The sequence below is a fragment of the Peromyscus leucopus genome, chromosome 2, assembly GCF_004664715.2.
Source record: "Peromyscus leucopus breed LL Stock chromosome 2, UCI_PerLeu_2.1, whole genome shotgun sequence".
NCBI lineage: Eukaryota > Metazoa > Chordata > Mammalia > Rodentia > Cricetidae > Peromyscus > Peromyscus leucopus.
In genome coordinates, this window is record NC_051064.1 from 133,990,009 (window position 1) to 134,014,581 (window position 24,573).

The 24,573-nt window shown below is 54.4% G+C and overlaps 2 protein-coding genes across 7 annotated transcripts in view; both read right to left on the reverse strand.

Annotated features, from left to right (window-relative positions):
• Nucleotides 1–8,903, reverse strand: part of Sytl1 (synaptotagmin like 1) — a 268,723-nt gene extending 259,820 nt beyond the window's left edge. The window contains exons 1-14 of one of the 3 annotated variants that reach the window (XM_037203025.1): nt 8,516–8,602; nt 6,685–6,758; nt 6,371–6,599; nt 4,876–5,024; nt 4,569–4,644; nt 4,445–4,490; nt 3,707–3,779; nt 3,366–3,460; nt 3,105–3,218; nt 2,838–3,004; nt 2,456–2,552; nt 1,982–2,140; nt 1,612–1,690; nt 1,410–1,509 (exon numbers count right to left, since the gene is read on the reverse strand). In XM_037203025.1, the coding sequence (XP_037058920.1) occupies nt 1,410–1,509; nt 1,612–1,690; nt 1,982–2,140; nt 2,456–2,552; nt 2,838–3,004; nt 3,105–3,218; nt 3,366–3,460; nt 3,707–3,779; nt 4,445–4,490; nt 4,569–4,644; nt 4,876–5,024; nt 6,371–6,561 (1,346 nt within the window). In that variant the 5' untranslated portion in view covers nt 6,562–6,599; nt 6,685–6,758; nt 8,516–8,602. Of the gene's footprint in view, nt 1–1,409; nt 1,510–1,611; nt 1,691–1,981; nt 2,141–2,455; nt 2,553–2,837; nt 3,005–3,104; nt 3,219–3,365; nt 3,461–3,706; nt 3,780–4,444; nt 4,491–4,568; nt 4,645–4,875; nt 5,025–6,370; nt 6,600–6,684; nt 7,317–8,515 lie in introns of those variants that run through there. The other 2 variants (XM_028888131.2, XM_037203024.1) reach the window with 2 other exon arrangements.
• Nucleotides 8,904–11,298: 2,395 nt separating this feature from the next.
• Tmem222 (transmembrane protein 222) lies at nt 11,299–24,573 on the reverse strand. 4 transcript variants are annotated; one of them, XR_005090923.1, is made up of 8 exons: nt 24,147–24,573; nt 23,720–23,791; nt 17,399–17,483; nt 17,113–17,260; nt 15,873–15,904; nt 13,283–13,379; nt 13,047–13,177; nt 12,095–12,186 (listed from the first exon to the last, which is right to left on the reverse strand). XR_005090923.1 is itself a non-coding variant. In XM_037203035.1 (7 exons), the coding sequence occupies exons 1-7, from the start codon at nt 24,338–24,340 to the stop codon at nt 12,099–12,101; spliced, it is 699 nt and encodes a 232-aa protein (XP_037058930.1). In that variant the 5' UTR covers nt 24,341–24,563; the 3' UTR covers nt 11,299–12,098. The 4 variants fall into 4 exon arrangements, 3 of the variants coding, with proteins under 3 accessions (XP_037058930.1, XP_028744033.1, XP_037058931.1); XM_037203035.1 differs by lacking the exon at nt 17,113–17,260 and having other exon boundaries at nt 11,299–12,186; nt 24,147–24,563; XM_028888200.2 differs by lacking the exons at nt 17,113–17,260; nt 23,720–23,791 and having other exon boundaries at nt 11,299–12,186; nt 24,147–24,561.

A 24,573-nucleotide genomic window follows, 5' to 3' on the forward strand; every position in this document is an offset into this window, starting at 1 on the left:
GTTGAGAGACAACTACAACCAACCGCTGTGAATTACAAGTTCAGGGCCCAGCTCCATAGCTCGTCCTTCCAAGAGTTCCGAGAAGGGGCCCTTGTGGCCTTTCCATCGTGGGAAGAACTATGGTGCACAGCCTCAGAATGCAGCCTGCAGTGGCTAGTTTTATGTCAGCTTGACACAGACTGGAGCATGGCTCTCAATCTTCCTAACGCGGTGACCCCGTAATACAGTTCCTCCTCCTGTGGTGACCTCCCAACCATAAAATTATTTCTTCATAACTGTAATTTTGCTACTGTTATTGATCGTAATGTAAATATCTGATATCGTGATCCTCAAAGCAGTTGTGGACCAGGTTGAGAACTGCTAGGCTAGAATCATCTGAGAGGAGGGAACCCCAACTAAGAAAGTGCCTCCGAGCTACCAGGCAGTGGTGGCACACATCTTTAACCCCAGCACTGGGGAGGAGAGGCAGGTAGATCTCTGTGAGTTCGAGGCCAGCATGATCTACAAATTGAGTTCCAGGATAGCCAGAGCTGTTATACGGAGAAACCCTGTCTCAAAAAAAAAAAAAAAAAAACAAAAACAAAAAATGCCTCCATAAGATCAGGCTATGGGCAAACCTGCAGAGCATTTCCTTAATTACTGGTTGATGGGGGAGGGTCCATCTCATTGTGGGTTGGGCCACCCCTGAGCTGGTTGTCCTGGATTCTCTAAGAAAGCAGGCTGAGCAGGCCATGAGAAGCAAGCCAGCAAGCAGCACTCCTCCATGGCCTCTGCATTAGCACCTGCCTCCAGATTCCCGCCCTGTTTGCGTTCCTGTCCCGGGCTTGCTTCAATGATGGGCTACAATGTGGAGGTGTAAGACAAACTCTTTGCTCCCCAACTTGCTTTTTGGTCATGATGTCTCATCACAGCAATAGAAACCCTAAGACACAGCTCCTCAATTCCCCTGATTCCACCTTTTTTTGTAAGACAGGGTCTTACTCTGGTCTTAGCTGACCTGGAACTGGCTCTGTAGACCAGGGCAGCCTGGAACCCATAGAGATGCTCCTGCCTCTGGCTCCCAAGTGCTGGGATCAAAAACACATGCCACCATGTCTAGCCTAATAAACTCTTATTTTAAGACAGGGTCTTATATACCCTGTGTAGCCATGTATAATGTATGACCTTGAATTGATCCCTCTGCCTCTACTCCCAGTTTCTGTACTTTGTGGGGATCCAACCCAGGACCTCATGCATGCCAAGCAAGCACCCCACCAACCGATGCCCAGCCCAGCCCCTAACTCCAATCCTTTGCCCAGCTGATCACTTCCACCCCTGCTCAAGTTGACTGATCTTGATGGGAGGGACAGGTTGGTCGGAGGTTGGGAGCAGAAGGAAGGTACTGAGTGACATGTCACACTGCCTCTCACCATTGTATGTAAGTGTCCAGGGATCCTGGCCGCAGTGGAACGAGGCCCTGAGCTTCCTTCACCCAGAAGTGGAGCTCTCCACTCAGAGGCTGTCCTCCTCCTGTGGGGACACTCCAGTTCAGACCACCACCTCATGGAACAGATCTCCCACCTCCCAGGGGCCTGCCTGTCCAGCTTGGCTTCTCCCAGGGCAGTCACTTACCCTCTGAGCCGGCAGGGACGTACTTGAGGGACAGAGAAAGCAGTCCACGACTGGGGAGCTCATCGGGAGATGGAGGAACCTGAAAAAAGCCGGGAGTGGGCCTGTCAGCGGTGAAACAGGCCACGGGGTAGTGTCTCAAGAGGCAGTTAGGATATGGAGGTTAGGAGCAGAAAGGTATTGGCAACAGGGTCTCCACTGAGGATCCTGATGGGCAACGCTCCCAGGGAAGGGGCACCCTGGCTGGCAAGCTTTGCCTAATTAATGATAACAGCCAGTATGAGGCCCAGCGAGGCTCTGTGGAACGGTCTGCAGGTGCCTGGTGGCCTGTGGGATAAAGGAGGGATGTTCATGACCACACACCAGCCCTTACCCGAGGCTGCAAGGGGAGCCAGGTAGCCTTAGAGTCCCAGTTCCACGTGTCTAGGGGCACTTCGACCTCTCCCAGAAAGATGTTGCGACCCAGACTTTCACGGTGCCACACAGACAGGCTCAGTATGCGGCCTGGGAGGTCAGCTTGCTGGACGGGGTGCTGGGGACAGGATGTAAGTTTCAGTGGAGTGTGCTGGAGGCCCTGGCAGGGCTGTGGCACACCTGTTGACTGGAGCTGGTCTCACTACACTCCCTTCCAGGATGGGATCCTGATTCTGGGTTAGCTAGGGTCTCTCTATCACAGCCCAGTACAAATTGTCAGCCTTTCGATTGCCCGAACCAGCAGCGGCCCGTCATTCCCCTCACAGAACAAGGCCCAGAGCCTCCCAAGATTAACCAGGCGGACCCTGCCACTCACCCCGCGGCAAAGGGCACCCTGTTCATTTGCGGGGAGACAACACCCTCATCGCCTCACCCGCAGAGTCTCGTTGAAGATCGGGTTCAGATTCCGTTTCTTCACGGACGTCTTGCGCTTGTTCTGCTTATCCGGGAGGAGGTAGGTTTTCACGTAGCTGGGCGAGGGAGGTGAAGGCTGGAGGTAAGGAGGGGACTCTTCCAGAGCCTTCGTCCAGCTCTGGGGACATCCCCAGCCACCATCCAGAACACAGCGCCCCGCGCGGAGGCCTGGTGCTAATCAATTAACAGGCATCCAACTCAGCACGCCTCCCAATAACATCGTCTTGCCCATTTTGAAGAGGAGGAAACTGAGGCCAAGGCAAGTTGAGTGGTGGGCTGGGTCTTGGAGTGCCCTGGAGCCCCCAACCCCCCCGCAGCCCACCTGTAGGGTAGGCACTCACGGATCGGAGCGGCGACGCCGGGCGGCGGCCAGCCCCTGGCACTGGATCACCTGTACACGCAGCTCGGCAGCGCCAGGCTCGTAGCGCAGCGCGAAGTGCACGGAGCCCCGCACCTGTACCGTGCCAGCCTCCGCTTCCCCCGACAGGCTCATCAGGCTGCCGCTCAGCTGCGGGGGGCGGGGAGGGGTGGGAGGTCAGGGTCCCAGGCAGGCTTCCCAGGGCGGGACTTGCCAGGGCACCCCGCCCAGCCCCTCCCTAGTCCTTCACCGTGGAGGAATTGAGGCTGGACACAGAGGAGTTGCTGCTGAGCATGCGGTCGAGGGAAGGGCGAAGCCCTGGGGCCTCTTCCCCATTCTCCTGGATCTCGGGGGTCACCCTGATCTGGAGAGGGGAGAAAAGTGACAGGGTACTCTCTGTTTCCCTGGACCATGCAGGTGTCGCCGATGGTTGCCATTCCCGGGGCAGGCACACTCTCGGTCTGGAATCCGCTCCCGGTCTTGAGAACAGCCACTGGCCACTCCCGCCTACCTGGGCTGGCGACGGCCAGGACTCCTGCTCCGCCCTCTGCTCAGGATCCAGCGCTGGGTCCGTCTCTGCCACCTGCACACCCCCTTGGCCGGAGGCTGGAGTGGGGCACAAGCTGCTGACACAGCCCCTCTCTTGTGTGTGTCCCTAAGCAAACCTGGAGGGACTTGTTCACAATTCTAGTCACCTGTCAGCTTCAGGCCCCAGTGGTGACCTGGGGTTGCCCATTGGGGGTGAGGGGTGGGTGAGGGGAGAAGAGGAAGGTGAACATGGTGGTTGGGGTCATTAAAAATTGCCTCCGATTGCCCCACATCTTTTGCTCCCCAGCACAACCTCCCACTCACCTTCCTGGTCCTGGGGCTCCTCCTCATGATCTGAAGCTTTTGAGGCTACATATGGTGAGGGGCAATCTGGTCCCTGAAGAAAGCAAAGGGTAGAGGTCATGATAGGGGTTAATGAGGAAGGGGTCAAGGGTCAGAGGTCAGAGGTCAGAGACGCCAGCCTGCACACCTCAGTGTTGGAGTAGGGCTGCCCTCAGGGCAGGGCTGGCTACCAGCTGCAGGACCAGTCCGGCCTGTACTTCACACCCTGGCATCCCAAGGCCGGTCCCTCCTGACTTGCCAGCCTGAGTTCAGGTGGGGGGGGCCATGACAGCTGAGTCCCTGGCCTCAGCCTCGCCCACCTCAGCCCAACCCCAGAGTTTCAGTAGTGGGCTGGCTTCACGTCTCCTGTGTAGTTGAGGGTGACCCTGAACTCCTGATCCTCCTGTTTCTACCTCCTGAGCTCCACGATCACAGGTGTTCGCCACTTTGCCTGGTTTATGAGGTGCTGGGGGTCAAACCCAGGGCTTCCGGCAGGCTAGGCAAGCACTGAGCCAACTGAGCGACAGCCTTATTCTTAATAGCTGCATTTACAAGTGCCTTAGAGACTTGGTCCAGGCCACAGGTTGATCCAGTTGGTGAAGCTCTGAGCAAGAAGAGACTTGTCCAAGTTCCCAGGAATGGGGGTTCCTTCCCTGGTGTTTACCCCATTTGGAACCACAATGTGCTTGCTATTAGCTCACCCAGTCACTGGGTACTCACTTGGGTCTCACTGTGCCTCTCTGGAGCAGCCATCTCTATGGAGACCCTAGAAGGAGAGAGCCGGGGTTTTCAGGGCTGGGCGATCAACTGGCACTCCCCTCTCCTCTCCATTCTGCCTCCTCACCTGGACTCTGGCTCTTCCTCAGTGGTGTCTTTCCCAGCAGCCTCTGCCTCACCATCACTTCCCAGAGCCTGGTCCCCTGGGCTCAGGTGAAAAATTCTGTGAGTCTTCATTATCCGGAAGCCCCATACTGGCCATGGCCCACAGGAGATGCCCATCCACCCCTAAAGCCCACCGAGGGGCAGCGCTACTCAGACACTTGGTATGGGGGCAGCCAGCACTAGAACCCAGAGCCTGGTCCTGCCACATTACAGTCTGCACCCTTGGCTTCCAGAAGCTCCCCCGTCCCTGCCTTGAGGTCTCCCCTCACCTCTGGCGCTCTTCTTCCTGCGGATAGAAGCCCTGACAAGGTCAGACCCAAAATGGGCATGGCGATGCCGCTGGGAACGTGCTTCTTGGAACCAGTCTCCCGTCAGGATCTTCAGCTGCCCGGGGTCTGCCAGCGAGGCTCGGAGCTTGCTGGAGGACAGTGGAGGACACAGCTGTCACTACTCACCCAACCAACATCCCTGACCCCCACTCTGGACTAGGGCCCGGGGGCTCAACAGCAAATCACACTTGATCCTTGTCCTGGGGTCACTCAGGCTACTAAGGAGACAGAATCCAGAATAGACAAGGACGGTGATGGAGGTAAGGGGGCCTTTTGTGGGAATCATCTCTCTCTCTCTCTCTCTCTCTCTCTCTCTCTCTCTCTCTCTCTCTCTCTCTCTCTCTCTTTTTCCTGAGACGGGTTTCTCTGTGTAGTTTTGGTGCCTGCCCTGGATCTAGATCTGTAGACCAGGCTGGCCTCAAACTCACAGAGATCAGCCTGCCTCTGCCTCCTAGAGTTTTGGGATTAAAGGCGTGCGCCACCGCCACCTGGCACAAATCACTTCTTAAAGGATAAACTGGAATTCTCCAGGTTGAGAAGCATAATCATCATTCATGAAGCAGTTATCGTGGGCCATCCCTGATAGTTTATTTGTTGCACATGTACATGTAATGTATGTGTGGTCTGCATGCATGTGTGCATGTTCCCATGTATGTGGAGGTCAGAGCTGGTTGGCCAGTCCTTCTCTAGCTCAGCTCTCTCCGCCCTACATATTGAAGCAAGGCCTCTCACTTGAATCCAGAGCTCACTGATTTGGTGAGCCCAGCTAGACAGCTTGCTCCAGGAATTCTCCATCACGATTTACCCGAGTGCTGGGATTACAGGCGCCCCACCATAGCGCCCTGGCATTTATGTGGGTGCCGGAGAGCTGAACCCTTCCTGAAGCCTATGCCATGGCGTCAGCCACGGAGCCATCTCCCTGGCCCCTTAGCTCTGTTTTAGCTGAGAAAGGTGAAGTTCAAGATAAAGGCAGCCGCCCAGGTTTACACAGCGGTCCCAGACAGTGCTCGTCACTCTTGAGGTCCTTTGCCTCGGCTGCTCTTGTGGGGAGAAGGGACATCTTAGGCTTGGAAGAGCATTCCAGGATTGGGAAGCACTGCATGGCTAGAGCACGTTCATGTATATCTGGGTGGGGCTTAGAGGAAAATGGGTGACCCGTGGACACACAGGCTCCGGGGAGGGTCCAGCAGAGTATTAAGGACAGGTGGTGTCTGTCCACCAAAGTGTCCTGTCCCCAGGTAGTGACCAGAGTGGGAAAGCCCAGAGACAGGGAGGCTTGAGGAGGACTTGGTACAGGTTTGGGAGAAGTGATGAGCTCTGAGTTGGCCAAGGTCAGTGGAGACCAAAGGGTAGAGGCAAGGACCACCCAGACCCAACAGGCAGCCTCCAAGGACCCAGGATCCCTTCCTTCTGGCTGGTGGCTGTCCTGTCTCACCTGACCCGCCCCTCCTCCAGTTGGCGCAGGCGGGCATCTCGTTTGAGGACATTAGCGATGGCCTCCTGCTCTTCCTCTGTCAGGAAGCTGAGGTCCAGCAATCCCTCAGCTTCAGGTTCTGGCCCATGTGCCATGGGGAGGAAGGGCAGGGCCCAAAGCCTCTCCTGAGATGTGTGGCCTCTCTGGGGCATCAGCTGGGGTTGTGCCCCAGCTGGGCATATGCGGCTTCCTGGGGGGATAGACCAAGGGTCAGTGTCTTCTCAGATATACAGTACATCCTGGAACCAACGGCCTGTTTTCTCCCAAGCACATACCTGAGTAATAAGGAGCAATCGAAGGGAGGCCAGGTCAAGGTGAGGTGCGGTGTGGGGGAAACACTGTAAGAAGCCTACAGAACACCCATGTACATACCCCTAGGACACACGGAGAACTGCAAGCCAGTACACACTGATACATGTACCCACTATTCTACACACAGTCATACGGGTACACGGATACCTGGACAAAGACAGGTAATGGACACACATCTCCATGACAGGATTGTGCACACATGCACAAGAGACCCCAGCCCAAGAGCTGTGCACAGTAATTCTTAAACCTGCACACAGTGTGTGCACACCAAGGGCCCACTCAGGTACAAGAGTAAGTCCCCGCATATCCACAGATCTCTCTGGCTTTCCTCACACACACACTGCCCATTTAAGCCAGCTGGGAACTCCTTGAAGCCAAGGACCACTCATTCCCCACAGTCAGTACTTTGCACACAGCCTAACCTGATTCTTAATGAAATGCGAAAACACACCTGCACAAACATGTAAGTGCACACACCCAGCCTTCTCCACCACTCATGTTTATACCCCTACCCAGGGAGCCTCCCAACGCAGCCTGCCTCTGCCTTCGCCTCCCTCCACCCCGCCCTGGCCCGTTTGGCCTTCCTGTCTGAGGCAACCTCCTCCCCAACCCTCACCCCCAACTTCCTCCCCCCGCAAGGTAACCGCAGCACCCAATTCCACTGAGGCCACCCGCCCTGGGATTCCCCCGCCAACAGCCCAACAGCCCTGCCCTCTTGCTTGGAGGAGATTCTGAGCCCCTCTGATTACAGGGCCTCTCCCCAACCCCCAAACTTGGCTGGAGGCCTCAGCGGGCCAAACAACTCATGCCTAGGCACCACAGCCACTCCGGAAGGAAAACATTGCCAGCTGAGAGGGGCGTGTGGACGTGGCAAGGGCCCAGCACTCAGAACTGGCGCTGGCCTGGGCCCCCTGGGCACTCTCTCTTCTCCTTCCCACCCCTTCCATGCCAGGCCTCCAGGTGGGGCTGAAGGGGGACTAGAACAGCTCAGGGGCGGGTCCTGGCTTGTGCCTGTCTCCTCCTGCCCCTGCAGACTCCAGGCTGAGTCAGTGTCCAAGCACAGCAAGCCAGCCTCCTCTCCTAGCCTGCTTTCCCTCCGGGGGTTTCTGTACATCTGCATCTACATAGCCCTGGGCAGATGCCGCTAATACCTACAGTGACTATTTCCCTGCATGGCTGTGCTCCAGGCGCCAGCTACGAAGCCAGCTTGGGACTCTTCTGTGGACGAGCATTGCTGTGTTGTGTTAACTGCTGAGTTAACAGGGTAGACATGTCTGCATCTGACAGGGAACCGCACAGCATCTGAGCCTAAGTGCTGTGTTGTTGTGTAACTACGCCTTGCAGGGTGGGGTGGGGGGCGACGTGTGGGTGTATGCATGTCTTCCTGTGTGGTTGGCCAGCTCAGGCAATGTGGTGGTGTGTACACTAGAGCCCCGGGGACCACCAGATGTGTCTGAGCGTGAAGCTGGAGGGACATTTGGCAGCTCTGGGCCTGGCCTTGTCTTACAGGTCTGCTTGGTCCGGGCTGGGAGCCTCCAAGCCCGGGGTTCTCTCTACCTCAATTTCCCTCTCTTTCAGAAGCAGGTCAAGCGCCTGGTGCCCCCACCCTGTACTGACATCATGGGACAGACCCTTTGGTGATACCAAAAAAAAAGTATGTCAATCTGCCTGGGCCGGCCAGAGTCATAAACCTGCTCGAACTTCCCCCACCCCCGAGCCCCCAAGGTGCCAGAGTATGCTCAGGACACCAGGTGGCAGTGCCCGTCCCCTAGACCACTGGCAGGGGTGTGTTACCTGTAGGGGTCCGGAAGGGAGGACAACTTCCAGAGCAACTCCAGCTCTCCAGGAAGGAGTTTCGGAGCCCAGAAGAGCGGTGAGGACTAAGGCTGACTCGCCCAGCCGCAGCTGCCCCAGCCCTGAGGAGGTGGAGGAGGAGGAGACACCTCGGCTGGGCCTGGCGCAAAACCGGGCCTGGACTCCAGCTCCCCAGGTGTGCTGGTGCACCCGCAGCCGCTGTCCGGGAACCCAGGGCCAGGTGTGCCGCCCCTGGGGCTGGGCCCAGCTGTCCTGGAGATTTGTCCCGTAACTGAAGCATGCCTCACCTGCAGGGCTGGCTCGGGGCCTTGGCTGGCCCATCTGTGGACTGGGTAGCAGAGCCCTTCTGCCACAGAGGGCCAACAGGAAACTCTTTGGAAGCGAAGTTAGAAACTTTTCTAAGAACTACAGTAACGGGAAGATTGTAGAGCTGCCACTGGGCCACCTAGGCCGGAGGCCTGGCTCCAGCACCGTGAGGCTTTGCGCAGGTGTCTTAACCCCTCTGAGCAAGCGTTTCCTTCTATGCCAACTGGAGAGTGGAACCCAGAGACGTACAGATGGCACACAGGTGCCTGGTACAGATGGCATGTCGTAGATGCCAGGTATCCTCTCGCCAACAGACCAATGCCCATGGCCATTTTAGCACCTCTGAGCATCCATGTTCACAGAACCATCCATGTCTCCTCTCACCCCCAGGGTGTTTGAAGGGCTCCGGATTCCAGTGCCAGCAGTGGAGGAGCCCAAATTCTCACCGTCGAGTTCCACATCCTGCTCAGGAGAATCTATTTTGGGTCTTAGAGTACATGGCTTTTGGGATCATGATGTTCTGTAGCTCTTCACATTCTGGTCTTAGGTACTGGAGGCCACCTCTGTCCTTTTGTGTGTATAAATGCTTTGACTACATACATGTAAAACACACGAGTGCCTGGTGCCCAAGGGAGCCACAAGAGGGTGTCAGACTCTGGAACTAGAGTTATAGATGGTTGTGAGCCGCCTCCTGCAAGAGCAACAGGTGCTTTGAAGTGCTGAGCTACCTCTTCTTCCTCCCCCCGCCCCCACCCCGCCCCACCTTTTTTTTTTTTTTTTTTTTTTTTTTTTTTTTTTTTTTTTTTTTTGAGACAGAGTCTCTCTGTATAGCTCTGGCTATTCTGGAACTCACTCTGTAGCCCAGGCTGGCCTCAAACTCAGAGAGATCACCTGCCTCTGCCTCCCAAGTGCTGGGATTAAAAGTGTGTGCCACCACCTGACCTTTAGCCCCCTTTAAAAGTTTTTTTTTGTTTTGTTTTTGTTTTACATTTTATCTGTGTGCATGTGGAGGTCAGAAGACCTCACAGGACTCTTCTCTCCCCCCTTTATGTGGGTTCTAGGGATCGAACTCAGGCTGTCAGCCTTGGCTGTTAAGTAACCCTCTGAGCTTTGGTGGTCTTCAAGCTTGCTTGCTTTTAAATGTTTTTGTGTATGGGTGTTCGTTCTGCCTGCATGTATGTTTGTGCATTAGGGGTGTGCCTGGTGCCTGTGGAGGCCAGAAGCGGGCACTGGACCCCCTGTACTGGAGTCACAGATGTGAGGTGCCATGTGGAGCTGGAATCTGGTCCTCCGGAGGAGCAGTCTTTGCCAATTGCACCCACTCCTCCAGCCCCACTTTCTAGGTATTCATTTTCACTCTGGTTCTGACGGTTGTGAGCCACCATCCTCTGGAAAAACAGCCAGGGCTCCTGACTTCTGAGCTACTGCTCACCCTGACTTGTTTCCGCCAGCCTTCTTTTCAGTTTCTTTTTCCTTCTCTAAGTCGGCTGGTAATCATTTTTGGTTTTCACCACTATTGAGCGAACCCCAGATTCTCAGATAACACATGTGTAGGATGGAGGCAGCTCAGGGAAAGCATGCATGTATACATGTGCTTTCCACTGTGTCCCTTGTGGGAGTGGTCATCCTGTGGCCACCTGCACCCTCCTCTCACTTCCCAGCACCCCTGGAAGGTATCCAGTCTTGCCTGTTTTCAGGCCCAAGTGTCTTTTCTAGGTGGGCTCTGCTGGCTTTTGGGTCTCTTGCTTCCCCTGAACTTGGACAAGTCACGTGGGTGCCCATTTCTTCATCTGCCACGTGGGCCTGATAGTGCCCGCCTTGCAAGGCTGTCGGGAGGCTCCATGCCTGCAGCTCTGTAACAAGGGCCAGCGTTTGAGTGCTGGGGGTGGAACCCAAGGCCATGCTCGACAAGGGCTGTCAGTCACAGGCTGTCCTGGAAACAGCCTTTAAGCTGGGCTTTGGTGGGAAGCAAAGGGTCAGAGTTGAGTACACACTGGTATGTGGTGAGGAACATGGAGAACCCTGGCAACCATAGAAAAAGGAACCAAGAAGCAAGCTAGTCAGTGACATGATTGTGGGGTAAACATGGGGAGCTCAACATGGCCACCACACACACATGGCCAAGGGCTGCCATTCCTCTTGTTTATTCCAGCTGTGCACTCCTGGCTGAGGATGCAGGTCACTGCCAACTCCAATCCTATTGCCAAGTTCTTCCCAATAGGGAAGATGGAAGATTTCCTTCTAGAAGGAAACTTGAACCCAGACCAGGAGTGGCAGGGACTTCCCACAGCATGTGCAGTGGCAGAATTTGCAAAATGTTGATGTGCCTCTAAGTTCCAGTTGGAAAGGCTCCGACATGTTGTTAGTAAGCAGACCCCTCTGCCCCAGGACCCAGGGGTATATGGGCTTAAGGAATCCGGGGTGGGGAGGGGCAGAAGAAAATGACAGACACCACCTGGACTTGAAACTTTATTTCCTGCCAGGGAGCCCCTTATAAAGGAGCGGGGTGAGGCAGGTGCACAGGGCCCACAGCAGCAACCGGAAGTAGAGCCAGGAACCGGAAGTAGGGCCAGCCGATCCACGGCGCTCCAGCTGCTCTGGAGTTACTCACACTTTGGACATAAGGGGTTCTATCCCTGGGCTGGAAACAAGTGGGATTCACCTTACCTGATTTACAGGGGACCCACTCTGCACGTAAGACCGTCCACCTTGCTAGCCAGGGCCCAGATTAGGGCGATGGGGTGCACACTATGGCACAGCTCTAGAGACATGGGAAGAGCCTAGCCAGCCCTTCGAGTCCGTTCTAGGCCAGCAGAGAAGGAAGAAGGTTCCAAGTCTCTTGGCTCATAGCGCTTCTCAGAACACCACACCCCACTTCTGGACCTGACAACCGGCCAGAAGCAGCTTCAAATCCAGCTCTGCCCACCGTGTCCTCGCCGTGTCCTGGGCATGGCAGAAACAGCCCAGTGACTGTGGCGGGAGGCGCTCTAAGGGAAGGCCTTCCCAGGACAGCAATGGGGATACCACAAGGGTGAGGTCACAAGCCCAGGGAGAGAGGACAAGGAGGCTCTAAGTGGCCTCATCTCACACTCTACCTCAGCACTTCCATCCCAAGCCCTGACCCTACTTCAACCCAGGAAGCTAACTGTCTGAGGGTGGCAATAAGAGAAATGGGACCGGGGTGGTGACGGGGCCTCCCGGGGCCATCACCGCAGAACTGGGACCGGGGTGGTGGTGGCGGGGCCTCCCGGGGCCATCACCGCAGGTTGAAGATGAGGCTGACGGTCAGGATGATGCCCAGGAGAAGGACAAAGGGCAGCCAGGTCTTCACGAAGGCGCCAACACTGCCGGGAGAGCACAGGGACACGGTCAGTGAGCAGGCCGGTGGCCCAGAATGCCTCCTGCCCCAACCCTGACAGGGCTTAGGTTCCTAGGAGGCTCCTGGAACTTACTCCTCAGTTTGGTCAGCCGAGGGACAGGGTCTGATGCCTACTATGGAGGCCAAGGAAGGAAGCAAACGTACAGAGTCTCAAGCCTGGCTCTGCCTCGATCCTGTGCCCAGTTATGTTCTTTTCTAGGGGCAAAGAAGCCCCCTGAGAATTTCCCTTCCAGAAGCTCTTAATGATGAGCACAATGAAGGACAAAGTTGGGAGGCAGGGGATCAGCTCAAATGTGAGATGGTTCCTAAGTCTGGGCTCTGCTGTGGGACACAGAGAACTCACCCACCCTGAGTTCTCTCAGTGTGAACTGGGATAAATGTCTTAAATCTCACAGGTCACGAGGCTGTGGCTTCAAAGGCCTGCCTAGACGAGGAGCTCAACTGTCCAGAAGCCTGCCTCTGACAGAGGCCATGGGGCGGGGGCTGTGGAGGGGGAAACACTATCCGTGAGATGTGTTCATCTCAACACCCGGACACTCATAGCTTCTCCAGGAGCCAGAACCACCACCGCCCTTATCAGGGACAGCTGTAGCCCAGAAGCAGCTACCCAGAACCTCGCAGGATCGAGTGACAGGTGACCTGGAACGCGTGTGAAGTAGGACTTTGGTAGAGGCCACCTTGCTCCCCACCAGGAACTCGGTCGCTCTAGAGTAGAACCCAGAGTCTGTTCCAATTGTCCCTGGAGACTGAAGGACTCCAGTGACTGCCTTTCCAGGATCTTTGGGAGAGCGGCCTGGGGAGCCTGCAGGTGTGAGGACGGCTCACCTGACGTACTTCCCATAGATGAGGCAGAAGAAGCAGAGCGTCACCATGTTCCAGTTGGTACTGTTGTTGTAACGCATCAGGTTCAGGGCCAAGGCCACGTGTGAGTGGCAGTTGTCACAGCAGAGATTGTGCTGCAGACACAAGAGCAGCCAGGTGAGACCGCGCTGGGGGAGGGGAGGGGAGGAGAGGAGGGGAGGAGGGGTGGGGAGGGGCCCCACCCGTTCGCTCCCACCTACCATCCGGTGCTTGTACTCCTCAGAGGCATCGTGCACAGCCGCGTCCCACGCGTTGGGGCCACTGGCGTATACCTGGGCGGGGTCCAATTTCCAGAACCTGAGGGAAAAGGGAATGTTCTGGGACCGGCCCCGCCCCTTTGGGGCCTTCCAGATTTATGAATGCTCTCTGTGGGGTGCCAAGGCTGTGGGGTGAACCAGGTCCAGGTCTACTGTGGTGTGGCTCTTTCCTCCCAGTAGAAACCTTCTCTTCTGGAGGGAAGCCGGGAGATAATAAAGAAGCCTCGCGTGGCTCAGGAAACTCCTGCAACAGAACTCTCAAGGCCCTCCCTTCCTCCCCAGGGTCTACAAGGGGGAGCAGCTGCTGGGGAGAAGAGACTCTGAATGCCCGGGTGCCAGCGTGACATGCAGGAAATGCAGGGGTAGGAATACGCACGTCTCATGGGCTGCGCCCACCATGTGAACTTTTCTGGGTGTCAGTGGACAGACTTTGGGACACTTGCACTCCTGTAAGTGACCCCAGTAAATGCAGGCTCATGAAGCTCCATTTGGGTACAATCAGTGTCCAATTTGGGGTGAACAAGTCTGTTCACAACTCTCCAAAAAGTGAGACAATTGTGACCCGGCAAGACCCACAGTGCCACAATGGCTCCTGGGAAGACTCCGACTGGTCTAGAGTGCTGTGTGGTCTGAATGTTTATCTCCTTTTTTTTTTTAAGTTTTTCAAGATAGGGTTTCTCTGTGTAGCCCTGGCTGACCTGGATCTCACTCTGTAGCCCAGGCTGGCCTCGAACTCACAGAGATCCGCCTGCCTCTGCCTCCCGAGTGCTGGGATTAAAGGCGTGCGCTGCCACCGCCACAGGCTGTCCCCCTATTCTTGTGTTGAAATCCTAACCTGAGGAACTCCCTTCGGAGTGGGGTCAGTGACCTTAAAAGACAGGCCCCCTCCACTCCTTTCATCACGTGTGGGTACAAGGAGGCACTGTGGCCCCGTGAGGCACTGAGTGTACCCACACCCTGCTCTCGACCTTCCTACTCTCCAGAGCTGAGACATTTTTGTTGTGGAGGAGCCACCCACTCAATGCCATTTTGTCATGGCAACCTGAATGGATGAAGACAGAGGGAACACCTGAGTCTAGGCTGATGGAAGAGGGGTTCGGTCAGCACTGGGGGCTGTGGGAACAGCTTGATAGAGGTGGGAAGCATAAACTGTACGGTGTGTCCCAGAAATAAGCGACTGAGCAGTCCTGGAGGACTCAGGAGAAAACAAGGTGTGGGGAGTGAACGGGCAGCTGAGGCAGGAGAAGCGGATGTCGCACTGAGGTGGTTTACCCAGCAGCAGCGTCTCCCCAACTCAGCTGGCAGAGCGAAGCCCTGAGCACCAGGCAGGTCCGAGTGGCTGCTGGAAGCAGCAGAGCGTCCCGGGGGCCTCAGGCAGAAGTGTGTGTGTGTGGGGGGGGAGGACGGGACAATGACAGGGGATCACCAGCGGTCGTGGCAGTGAGAAACCACCGGGGCCCGGACTATGAGGCTCAGGGACTCGGGGCTCCTGCTTGGAGCAGGTTGTCCTTAAAACTGCCTTTGGAAATGCGAATATTAAACAACTAAAACACTCTGAAAAACAGCCCAAAGAAGCCCCAGAACCACATCTCCACCTGCCTGAGGAAGCCACTTCGTCCAGCAGCTTCCTGGCTGGCTTGGGCCACAGGTCACCTGCTGTAGTTCTGACGCACTGTCACCAGGCCCAGTTACAGGGACCACCCAGGGCTGAAGTAATAAAGACAGGCCTGGAGCGATGGCTTAGCGGTTAGGAGCACTGGCTGCTCTTCCAGAGGTCCTGAGTTCAATTCCCAGCACCCACATGGCAGCTCACAACTGTCACAACTCGGTTCCAAGGGCACACCAATGCACATAAAATAAATAAATAAACAAGGAAGAAAAGAAAGACAAGCCTGGGTGAACTTTGCTCGCAAAGGGCCTGAGCGGCTTTCACGCCCTCCAAGCAGAGCTGCGGTAGAATCCCAAGCAGCCTCCTCTACCTGAATGGCTGCTTGTTCCCCAGGCTAGGACTCCAGGCTACACAGAAAGACAGACTTACCGGGCGGTGGTGGCGCAGGCCTTTGATCCCAGCACTCGGGGGCAGAGGCAGGCAGATCTCTGTGAGTTCGAGGCCAGCCTGGGCTACAGAGTGAGATCCAGGACAGGCACCAAAACTACACAGAGAAACGCTGTCTCAAAAAACAAAAACAAAAACAAAAACAAAAACAAACAAACAAAAAGGCAGACTTGGCTGCATAGAGGCGGCTTTGATGCTTCCTAACTGTGTGACCTTGCCTGAGTCCCGTCCTTTTCCGTACTCCCGCGCCACAGAGTTGAAAACACGACCTCCCTGAACCGAGGCAAGACCTGGACGGTCTACAAGATGAGGTCCAGACAGGCACTGACACACGGGGTGCTCGTACAGGGCGCCGTGTGCTAACGGGCTCTGACTGTCCTCAGGGTGCTGGCTCCTGCTGCGTCTCACAGGGCCTGGCCTGTTCCTTGGAGCAGGAGGAACCTGGCCCTAAATCTCGACACAAGACCATTCACTTACTTGGCAGGCTTTCCAAAGGCCATGTTGTCTTCCTGTTGAGAGACAAGAGCAGAAGTCAGTGCAGACTACAGCCAGTCTAATGACAACCCGGGCCAGAGGCTCAGGGCAGTGACTCAGAGGGGCAGCAGGGCCGGGACATGGCATGGCATGGCATCGTAGTGCCAGAGCCACTGCTCCGTGGGGAGGAGGCCGCGCGACAGCCAGGGGCTCCTCTGGCGCTCTCCCGATGTGCTCGGGGCAGTCTTGGATCTTTCACCGTGGGCCGGAGCTTTCCTTCATGCCCGGAACCTCAGCCCCCTGACCTCTCAATGCAGCAGTGACGCCTCACACGGGACCTGGAGCGGGACACCTCAGAGCGGGGACACCTCAGAGCGGGGACACCTCAGAGCGGGACACCTCAGAGCAGGACACCTCAGAGCAGGACACCTCAGAGCGGGACACCTCAGAGCGGGGACACCTCAGAGCGGGACACCTCAGAGCAGGACACCTCAGAGCGGGACACCTCAGAGCGGGACACCTCAGAGCAGGACACCTCAGAGCAGGACACCTCAGAGCGGGACACCTCAGAGCAGGACACCTCAGAGCAGGACACCTCAGAGCGGGACACCTCAGAGCAGGACAGAGGCTGCTGGACCCAGAACTCTCTTATGAGGGAGACTATGGAGAGCCCTAGACTCCGTATGCGGACACACGCCCACCCTAGAAATCTAATTATATATGCTGAGACAGGGTCTCTCAATGTAGAGAGACCTCTCCACAGAGACCGGGTGTCCTTGAACTCACTATCTCTGTCTCCTGAGTCCTGGAATTAAAGGCAAGTGCTACTATGCCTGGCTTTGTTTTGTTTTTTTGAAGCAGGGTCCAACTCTATACCCTGGACTCACTATGTAGCCCAGCCTGGCCTTAAACTCTGAGGAATCCTCCTGCCTCGGTTTCCCAATGCTGGGATTAGAGAAGTATCCACTACGCCTAGCTAGTAAAAGTATTCCATTCACAGCAATAGACCTTGTCCTGTGTGGATGGTTGGAACAACCACTAACGGAAACAGGCTATGTTATCACACCCCTGTTCCGCCTTAGCTACCTGAAAATAGGCAAATGCCCTGTGCTCATCTGGAAAGAGCCCACTGGATAGTGCTGGTCCATCCCCAGGAAGCAGAGTTGAGAACACACTGGTTCAGTCTGAAAGCCCACCCTGGAAATCATGTCAGCCTCCCCTGTCCCCCAACCATGGCTCCCACCTTCTGAAGGTCCAGAGATGTGGTTCCTGGATGGTCTGACTCCACTCTTGCCTCTAACCCCTACCCATGTCTTGGTACCCAGGGATGGGGGCAAAGGGCTGGGCCAGTTACTTAAGATTCCTCTGCCACACTGCCCTGCTGGCCTGTCCTGGAGGCAAGAGAAGGGAAGGGGTCAAACACTGGTGAGGGGCAGAGCCTAAGCCCAGAATTAGCTGCGATGTCCTGGGCCCAGGCCAGCCTACGTGAGCCTGGAGACGCTCCAGGGCAGGGCAAAATGGGGACTCACCGAAACAAAATAGGGGCCGGCGAAGTCCCGAATGACCCCCGTGGATGTGCAGATGCCCATGTGGCCGATGATGGGGAAAAACCACCTGTAAGAAAACAGCAGAGAAAGGACAGAGCGGGGTTAGGCAGATGCCAGGGAGCAGGTCACACTGTTTCATGGTGAGTCACCTTAGGGAGGTCCACAGGACTGGGGAAAGCACCAAAGAAAGGCAGCTGTGACCTGGAAGCACAGTGGGGTAGCCTGCACCACTGCCAGAAGAGCTATCACTGACACAGGACACGAACACCAAGCACAGCAGAGACGCAGAGCAGCAGCCCGTGGACTGGGGAGATAAAAACACCTCCCTCGTGGGAAACTGTCCGCTCTGTAAGCTACACCTCAGCAGCTCTGAGGATGTACAGACAGAAACAAGGCCTCGTGCCCCCAAACTGTGTACAGTATAAACAAGGCCTTGGGTTTGAACCCTAGAACTGTGAAAAATAAAAATCCTCAATGAACTGCACTCATAAAAATGTGTACCTCTTATTGGGGCTGAAAAAAATGGCTCAGTGGTGAAGAGCACTGGATGCTCTTCTGGAGGACCCCGGTTCAATTCCCAACCCACACACGGCAGCTCACAACCGTCTGGCCTTTGTGAGCACCAGGCAGATGTGCAGCACAGATGTGCAGCACAGACATAGATGCAAACAAAACATTCATACACATAAAATAAAGTGTATCTTTTCTTAAATGTAAATTATCTTAAAGTTAATTTTTTAAAATAAGGTAACAAAACCCAATTGAGCTGAACATGGCTGGCACACGCCTGTAATCCCAGCACTTGGGAGGCAGAGGCAGGCAGATCTCTGTGAGTTCGAGACTAGCCTTGTCTACATAGTGAGAGCTTGTCTCAAAAATCAATGGGACTGGAGAGATGCCTTAGCCATTAAGAATACTTGCTGTTCTTGCAGAAGACCTGGGTTCAGTTCCCAGCACCCACATGGTAGCTCACACCTCCATAATTCCAATTCCACAGGATGTGACATCCTCTTCTGACCTCCAAGGGCACCAGGCATGCATGCATGCATGCAGTGCACATACATACATGCAGAGAAAACAAAATGAAGCTCTTTAAAACCAAACCAAACTAACGCCCCCCTCCACACACCCAGAAATAAGTAAAATCAGCATAGCCTGGCCATGGTTCCATGTAAAAATGAAAGACACATTTCCGCTACATACAACATACTCTCAAGAGTGTATGCCTGAGCCAAGTGTATGAAATACAGTACTGTTTAGTGTTCCAGAGAAGACAGGACAAATCTATGACTATCGCACTGGGACTGGCAAGATGTGGCTCAGCTGTGTGGGTGCCTGCCACCAAGCTCCATGACCCGAGTTTGATTCCTGGGACTCCATAAAGCTGCCTCTGACCTCCCCCCGTGTACTGTGACCAACTCCCTCCTGTATATACACACATTAATAATAAAACGAAAGTTTTCCAGTGTTATTTTAAATTATGTGTATGTGCATGTGTCTGCATGTAGGTATGCATGGGCACCCACAAGTATAGGATCCCACCAGAGCCGGACTTACAGGGCTTGTCAGCCAATGGACACAGGGGCTGGGAAGTATACTTGGGTTCTCTGTAACAGTACATGGCCTTAACTGCTGAACTGTCTCTCCAGCCCATAAACAGGAAGGAAGGGAGGGAAGGAGGGAGGGAGGGAGGGAGGGAGGGAGGGAGGGAGGGAGGGAGGCAAGCTTAAAAAACTTAGTTGGTTGTAAGCTTAAGAATTGTGCACCTTGCCGGGCGATGGTGGCGCACGCCTTTAATCCCAGCACTCGGGAGGCAGAGCCAGGTGGATCTCTGTGAGTTCGAGGCCAGCCTGGACTACCAAGTGAGTCCCAGGAAAGGCGCAAAGCTACACAGAGAAACCCTGTCTCGAAAAACCAAAAAAAAAAAAAAAAAGAATTGTGCACCTTATAATATGTAAATAATACTTCAATGAGGAGGTTTCAAATGGGGAGGGGTCTTCAGGGCTGGTAAGATGGCTCAGTGGTAAGGTGCTTGATGCATAACTGAAGAGGGAGTGGAGAGCTGAGAAAGCGGAAGGGAGACGGTGTAGAGGCGACTGCTGAAGTCGCAGCCCCAGACGACAGTCCTGACTAGATAATCGCAGGTGATGGATTCAAACTGGAAAAGGAAGAGGGCTTTCTTTTGTTCCACCATTAATTTAACTATGTGTATCTGTGTGTGGTGGTATGGGACATGAGAGCAGGCAGGTGCCCTTGGAGGCCAGAAGAGGGCGATGCCCGGGAGCTGGAGTTACCAGCCGTTGTGAGCCACAGATGTGGGTACTGGAAACTGAATCCTGGTCCTCTACAAGAGCAGTCCTGGCTCTTGACCACTGAGCCCGCTCTCCAGCTCTCCCCTAGACTCAGGGTTCATAGGCGGCGTGCCTGGCACGGCACACAGCTCCAACCCCCCATGTGTTGTCAGGGGAACACTGACCAAATGACTCGCATTTAAGAGTAGAGGGATGCGGCTGGAGAGGAGGAGTAATTTCAGTGTTCTGTAGACAGTACGGTCACTATGACTGACAACTAACTGCAGACTTCAAGAGTCAGGAGAGAGTTTTCCGAATCTTCCCAACACAGAGAGGTGATAGCTGAGGTAAGGGATGCACCATTTACCCCTGATCTGATCGTCCTAACTGTGCGGTGTGTGGTGTATGTGCATGTGCCCTGGTGTGTGTGTGGAGGTCAGAGGACAACCATGCATGTTGCTTTGTCCTCTGCCCCAGGACAGGACCTCGTTGCTTCCAGTGAACGTCTGGGGATTCCCTGTCTCTGCCATCTCACCATGGGAGCCCTGGGATTGCAGGCTCCTGTTTCCTATGCCTCCCTCTGGAGGGTTCTGGGGATTTGAACTCAGGTCCTCATGTTTGTGAGGCAAGCACTTTGCCCACCCATTTTAAAAATACATATTGAAGCCAGGTGGTGATGGGGTATGACTTTAATTCCCGCACTCAGGAAGTAGAGGGAGGCGGATCTCTGTTCAAGGGCAGCCTGGTCAGACTGAGTTCCAGTACAGCCAGGGATACACAGAGAAACCCTGTCTCGAAAAACAAACAAACAAAAATACATACTGGAACGCCATACTGTACCCTATAAGTACATAAGATTACTCTATGTGACAATTAGAAAAAAAAAATGAAGTCAGCATTCGGGAAGCAGAGGCAGGTGGATCTCTGTGAATTCAAGGCCAGCCTGGTCTACAGACTGAGTTCCAGGACAGCCAGGACTACACAGAGACACCCTGTGTCAAAAGCCAAAAATAAAAAATAAAAAAAAGAGAGTGAAGTCAGGACTGATTGAACTTTTGAGCAGGCTATTCATTCCCATCTTCCTGCTAATAACAAGTATTTGGATGAGGGGCCACCGCTCGCAATTGGTGTAAAACGCTGCTCACATGTGGGGTGCTGAATGGTGCGCTGAGTTGGTCAGCAAACACCTGCTACCTGACGGAAAGGGTAAGCAGCTGAGGATCCATGGTGAACACAGGACGGTAACCAAGAGCTCTGGGAAACAGTTCCCCTGGCTCTCAGTACCCAACCCCAGATTCCTTTCCAGTGGCAGGGGACCTGGCTCTGAGCAGGGCTCCCTGTCATGACCGTGCTGATGGGGACGGCACTGGGGACGGAGGTTGGAGAGACACCACTAAAGCTCTGTGCCCGGCAAAGCCCCAGGGAAGCAGCTCCCAGCGCAAGCTTGTCAGCGCCCCGAGGACAAGCTCCAGAGCTCAGCCAACTGCTGTGTCGTCTGAGCTAGGACAAAACGGTCCTCAGAAAGGTTAGTGAAGGAGTTAGCTGCTCATCCTGGACTTCCGTTTCTTTATCCCTCATCTACAGACGAGCAACAATGCCTGCCTTCCCAGCTGATAAGGACTGGGTGACACCGAACATGAAATGCTCTGATGACTGGCAGCACCCACTGCTAACATCTCAGAAGAGATGGACAGGTCTTGGACTCAGTGTCTTCCTCTGATCTTCCTCTCACAGACATGGAAGTCCCCATGCCACGTCTACCCCTGCATTCAGCAATCTCACATAGCCACTACAAAGTCATCAGTGTCTGTCCCTTCTGCTGAAGGGCCAGTCCTCCCATGGGAGCACCTTCGAGTCTTAGAAACACCTGCAAACACATCCAAAGAGAACTGAGATGTAAGCTGCTTCTAGCCCAGACAGTGGGGAACTGTGCGTCTCCACCTCAAGTTGCTACCATTTCTCTGCAGAGGACCAGGCCACAAACAGTTCTAAAAATGAGGAGCTGACCAGATGGTTTTGGTGTGTGAAGGCACCTGTGTTTGATCCCAGGACTCACACGGCAGGACAGAACTAACTCTGTAAGCTGTCCTCTGGCCTCCATAGGTACTCATACACACATAGACAATTTTGTTTTTCGACACAGGATTTCTCTGTGTAGCCTTGGCTGTCCTGGAACTCACCCTGTAGACCAGGCTGGCCTTGAACTCACAGTGATCTGCCTGCCTCTGTCTCACGAGTGCTGGGATGTAGGGTTCGTGCCACCACCCAGCAGAAATAATTTTTTAAAATGAAGAAATGAGAAAAAGGCCAACATGGCTAGCATGCCGAGTTTTCACACAAATAACCCATCGCCTGAGTACCCAGCCACCCTACAGTAACAGTCCGCTCTCTTCACAGCTCTACTCATATCTGCAGCTCGCTCTCGTAGTTACTTGTTTATTCTCTACCCCTCCCATCAACTCAAGGGCAAGCAGCTCCCCTGCCTTACTTGACAGAGTATGGCTATTGGCTATATACCATACATCTAGGCCTTAATACCTACAACAACAAGGTCCAAGGCATTTAGCAAATGTGTTGGAGGTACATCTAATGAATTAACAAGCGCATATTGTAAATTGTTTTGTTATTGTTCTGTTTTTTCTTTTTAGTTTTGACTTTTGGATCCAGGGTCTCACTCTGGAACCCTAGGTTGGCCCAGACCTTGCTCTGTAGCCTAGGGTGGCTTCAATACTCTCAGGGACCTTCCTACCTTAATCTCTTGGAGCGCTCGTGAGCCACTTCGCCTGGACTCAGACTTTTTCTTTTACGGTTTATTTACATAAACGTTTTGCCTGCATGTATGCATGTGCACCACATGTCTGCCTGGTACCCATCAGATCCCCTGGAACTGGAGTTACAGGTGCCCGAGTACGACCATGAAGGTGCTGGGAATTGAACCCTGGCTTGCAAGAGCAACAAGTGCTCTTAACCAACGAGCCATTGATTCAGCCCCACTCCCACCTCGGTTTGGCTCTGCCTCCTGAGCGCTGGGATTACAGGTATCTATCACCATGCCAGGTGGGGAACCTTACTTTTGGAGACAGTATCTAGCTGGCCAGCAAGCCTCAGAGATCCTCTTATTTCCACTTCCTCAGCTCTGGGACTACAGACAACGCACAGCTTCGTTAGTTTTTCACATGGGCGACAGGAATCACAGCAAGCACTTTACTGATTGAGTCCCTACCCAGACCCAAGAAGTTTAACATAACACAAAAATTAGGGTCATTAGCTGGACGGGGTGATACAGACCTGTAGTCCCAGAACTCAGAAGCCCAAGGCAGGGGGATTAGGAGTTCAAAGTCAACATGGGCTACACAATAAATACTAGGCTAGCCTGGGATACGTATTGAGATCTTGTCTTAAAACCAATAAAATTAATACAAAACAAAAGATTAAAGTGATTTTAAGATCAGCAACATTTGAAGCTAAAAATTATTCCTTCTCCACACAATTTGGCTGGTTTTGTTTCAGATTGGGTCTCACTAGGCAGGCCTGGCTGGCATGGAATGCCTGTCTTGTTCAGGCTGGCCTCCAACTCAGACATCTGGCTGCCTCTAACTCTGGGTGCTGGGATTAAAGGTGTGGATCACCATGCCTGGTGGTTAGTTTTGATAGAGGAGAAAGTATGTATCCCCTCAGGTGAGGGGTGCTAGGACATGGCTGAAAGACAAGGACACAGTAAACTTGACTTCTGAATGTCTTCTTGCTGGGACAGTGAACTGACCAAGACAATGTGATAAGGAACTCAGCTTCACCATGGGGGGGAAGCAATTCCTACTTTAGAAATGGGAAGAAATGGGAATGAACGAGCTTGCAAACTGTCTGGGCTGTTAAGACTAAAGAAGGAGGGCAGTAAGCTGCAACTATGTACCTGATTCTGTTTTGCCACTCAGAAGATGTAGGGGGCAAAATGTTGGTATGGACCTCCCAGTGCTGACATCCCATGAACCAGTATGGCCTCAATCACACTCACTTTTGCTTCCAAAGGCAAAACGTCTTGCATATAGCAGATGACCAGGAAGCATTCATTTGCTCAATGAGTGAACTAAATAAATAAATAAATGAATGAATGAATAAATACATAAATGAATGAATGAACACACCTCTTCAGACAAGGTTAAAGGACTTTTCTGTGCACCTGAAGCTTAAGGGCTCGCTAGTCACCTGGCCTTTCCCGCTGATCTACACTTGTCCTCCTCCCCAATTAGATTAGGGGTAACCATGATCGGTAGCATGCATGCAGCTGGAACGCGCACCGCACAGGTGGCGGGGTTCTAGGGACGGGGCGCTGGCCTGGCCCGGGGTAAAGGTTGCCCTGAGTCTGAGAAAAAAGCTAGAACGGCACACCGGAGGACGCTCGTGCCCTCCCCGTCCTCACGGCGACACCGGAAGAGACTCACGTGAGCACCGGGATGGGAGTCCATACCACGCAGTAGGGGAAGCGGCTCCGCTCCACGTCCATGGCGACGCCACCGGACCCGTGGTACGGCTTCATGTCCGTCTCGGCCGCCGTCGGCGCTTCTACTTCCGCCATCCGAGGAGGGGGCGGCGGCGGCGGCGACAGGAGCGGAGAACTCCCTTCCGCTTCCGCCATGCTGCGCGCGGCCCTCTCGGACAGGCCCAGCTCGGGAAGGCCTGGCTGCGGCGCCGCTCACCCCTGGATCGTCACTTCCGGGAGGTTAGGGGTCCACCCGGTTGGTCTTCCCTCCGGGAATTGAAGTCTCGTCCTTTTGTGCCCGGCCAGCCTAACCTCTTCCCCACGCCTGTAGCGGGGCGTCTACACCGTCCTCCGGCAGCTCTCAGTCTAGCCCTGGGGAGACCCACAGC

What these genes read in the sequence shown, in the direction of transcription:
- Tmem222 (XM_037203035.1), bottom strand. Translation starts at nt 24,340, where the DNA reads ATGGCGGAAGCGGAAGGGAGTTCTCCGCTCCTGTCGCCGCCGCCGCCG. An exon ending in GCCTTTGGAAAGCCTGCCAA is followed by an intron (nt 13,380 to 15,872) that starts GTAAGTGAATGG and finishes CTTTTCCCTCAG; the next exon opens with GTTCTGGAAATTGGACCCCG. An exon ending in AGGAGTACAAGCACCGGATG is followed by an intron (nt 13,178 to 13,282) that starts GTAGGTGGGAGC and finishes TTGTGTCTGCAG; the next exon opens with CACAATCTCTGCTGTGACAA.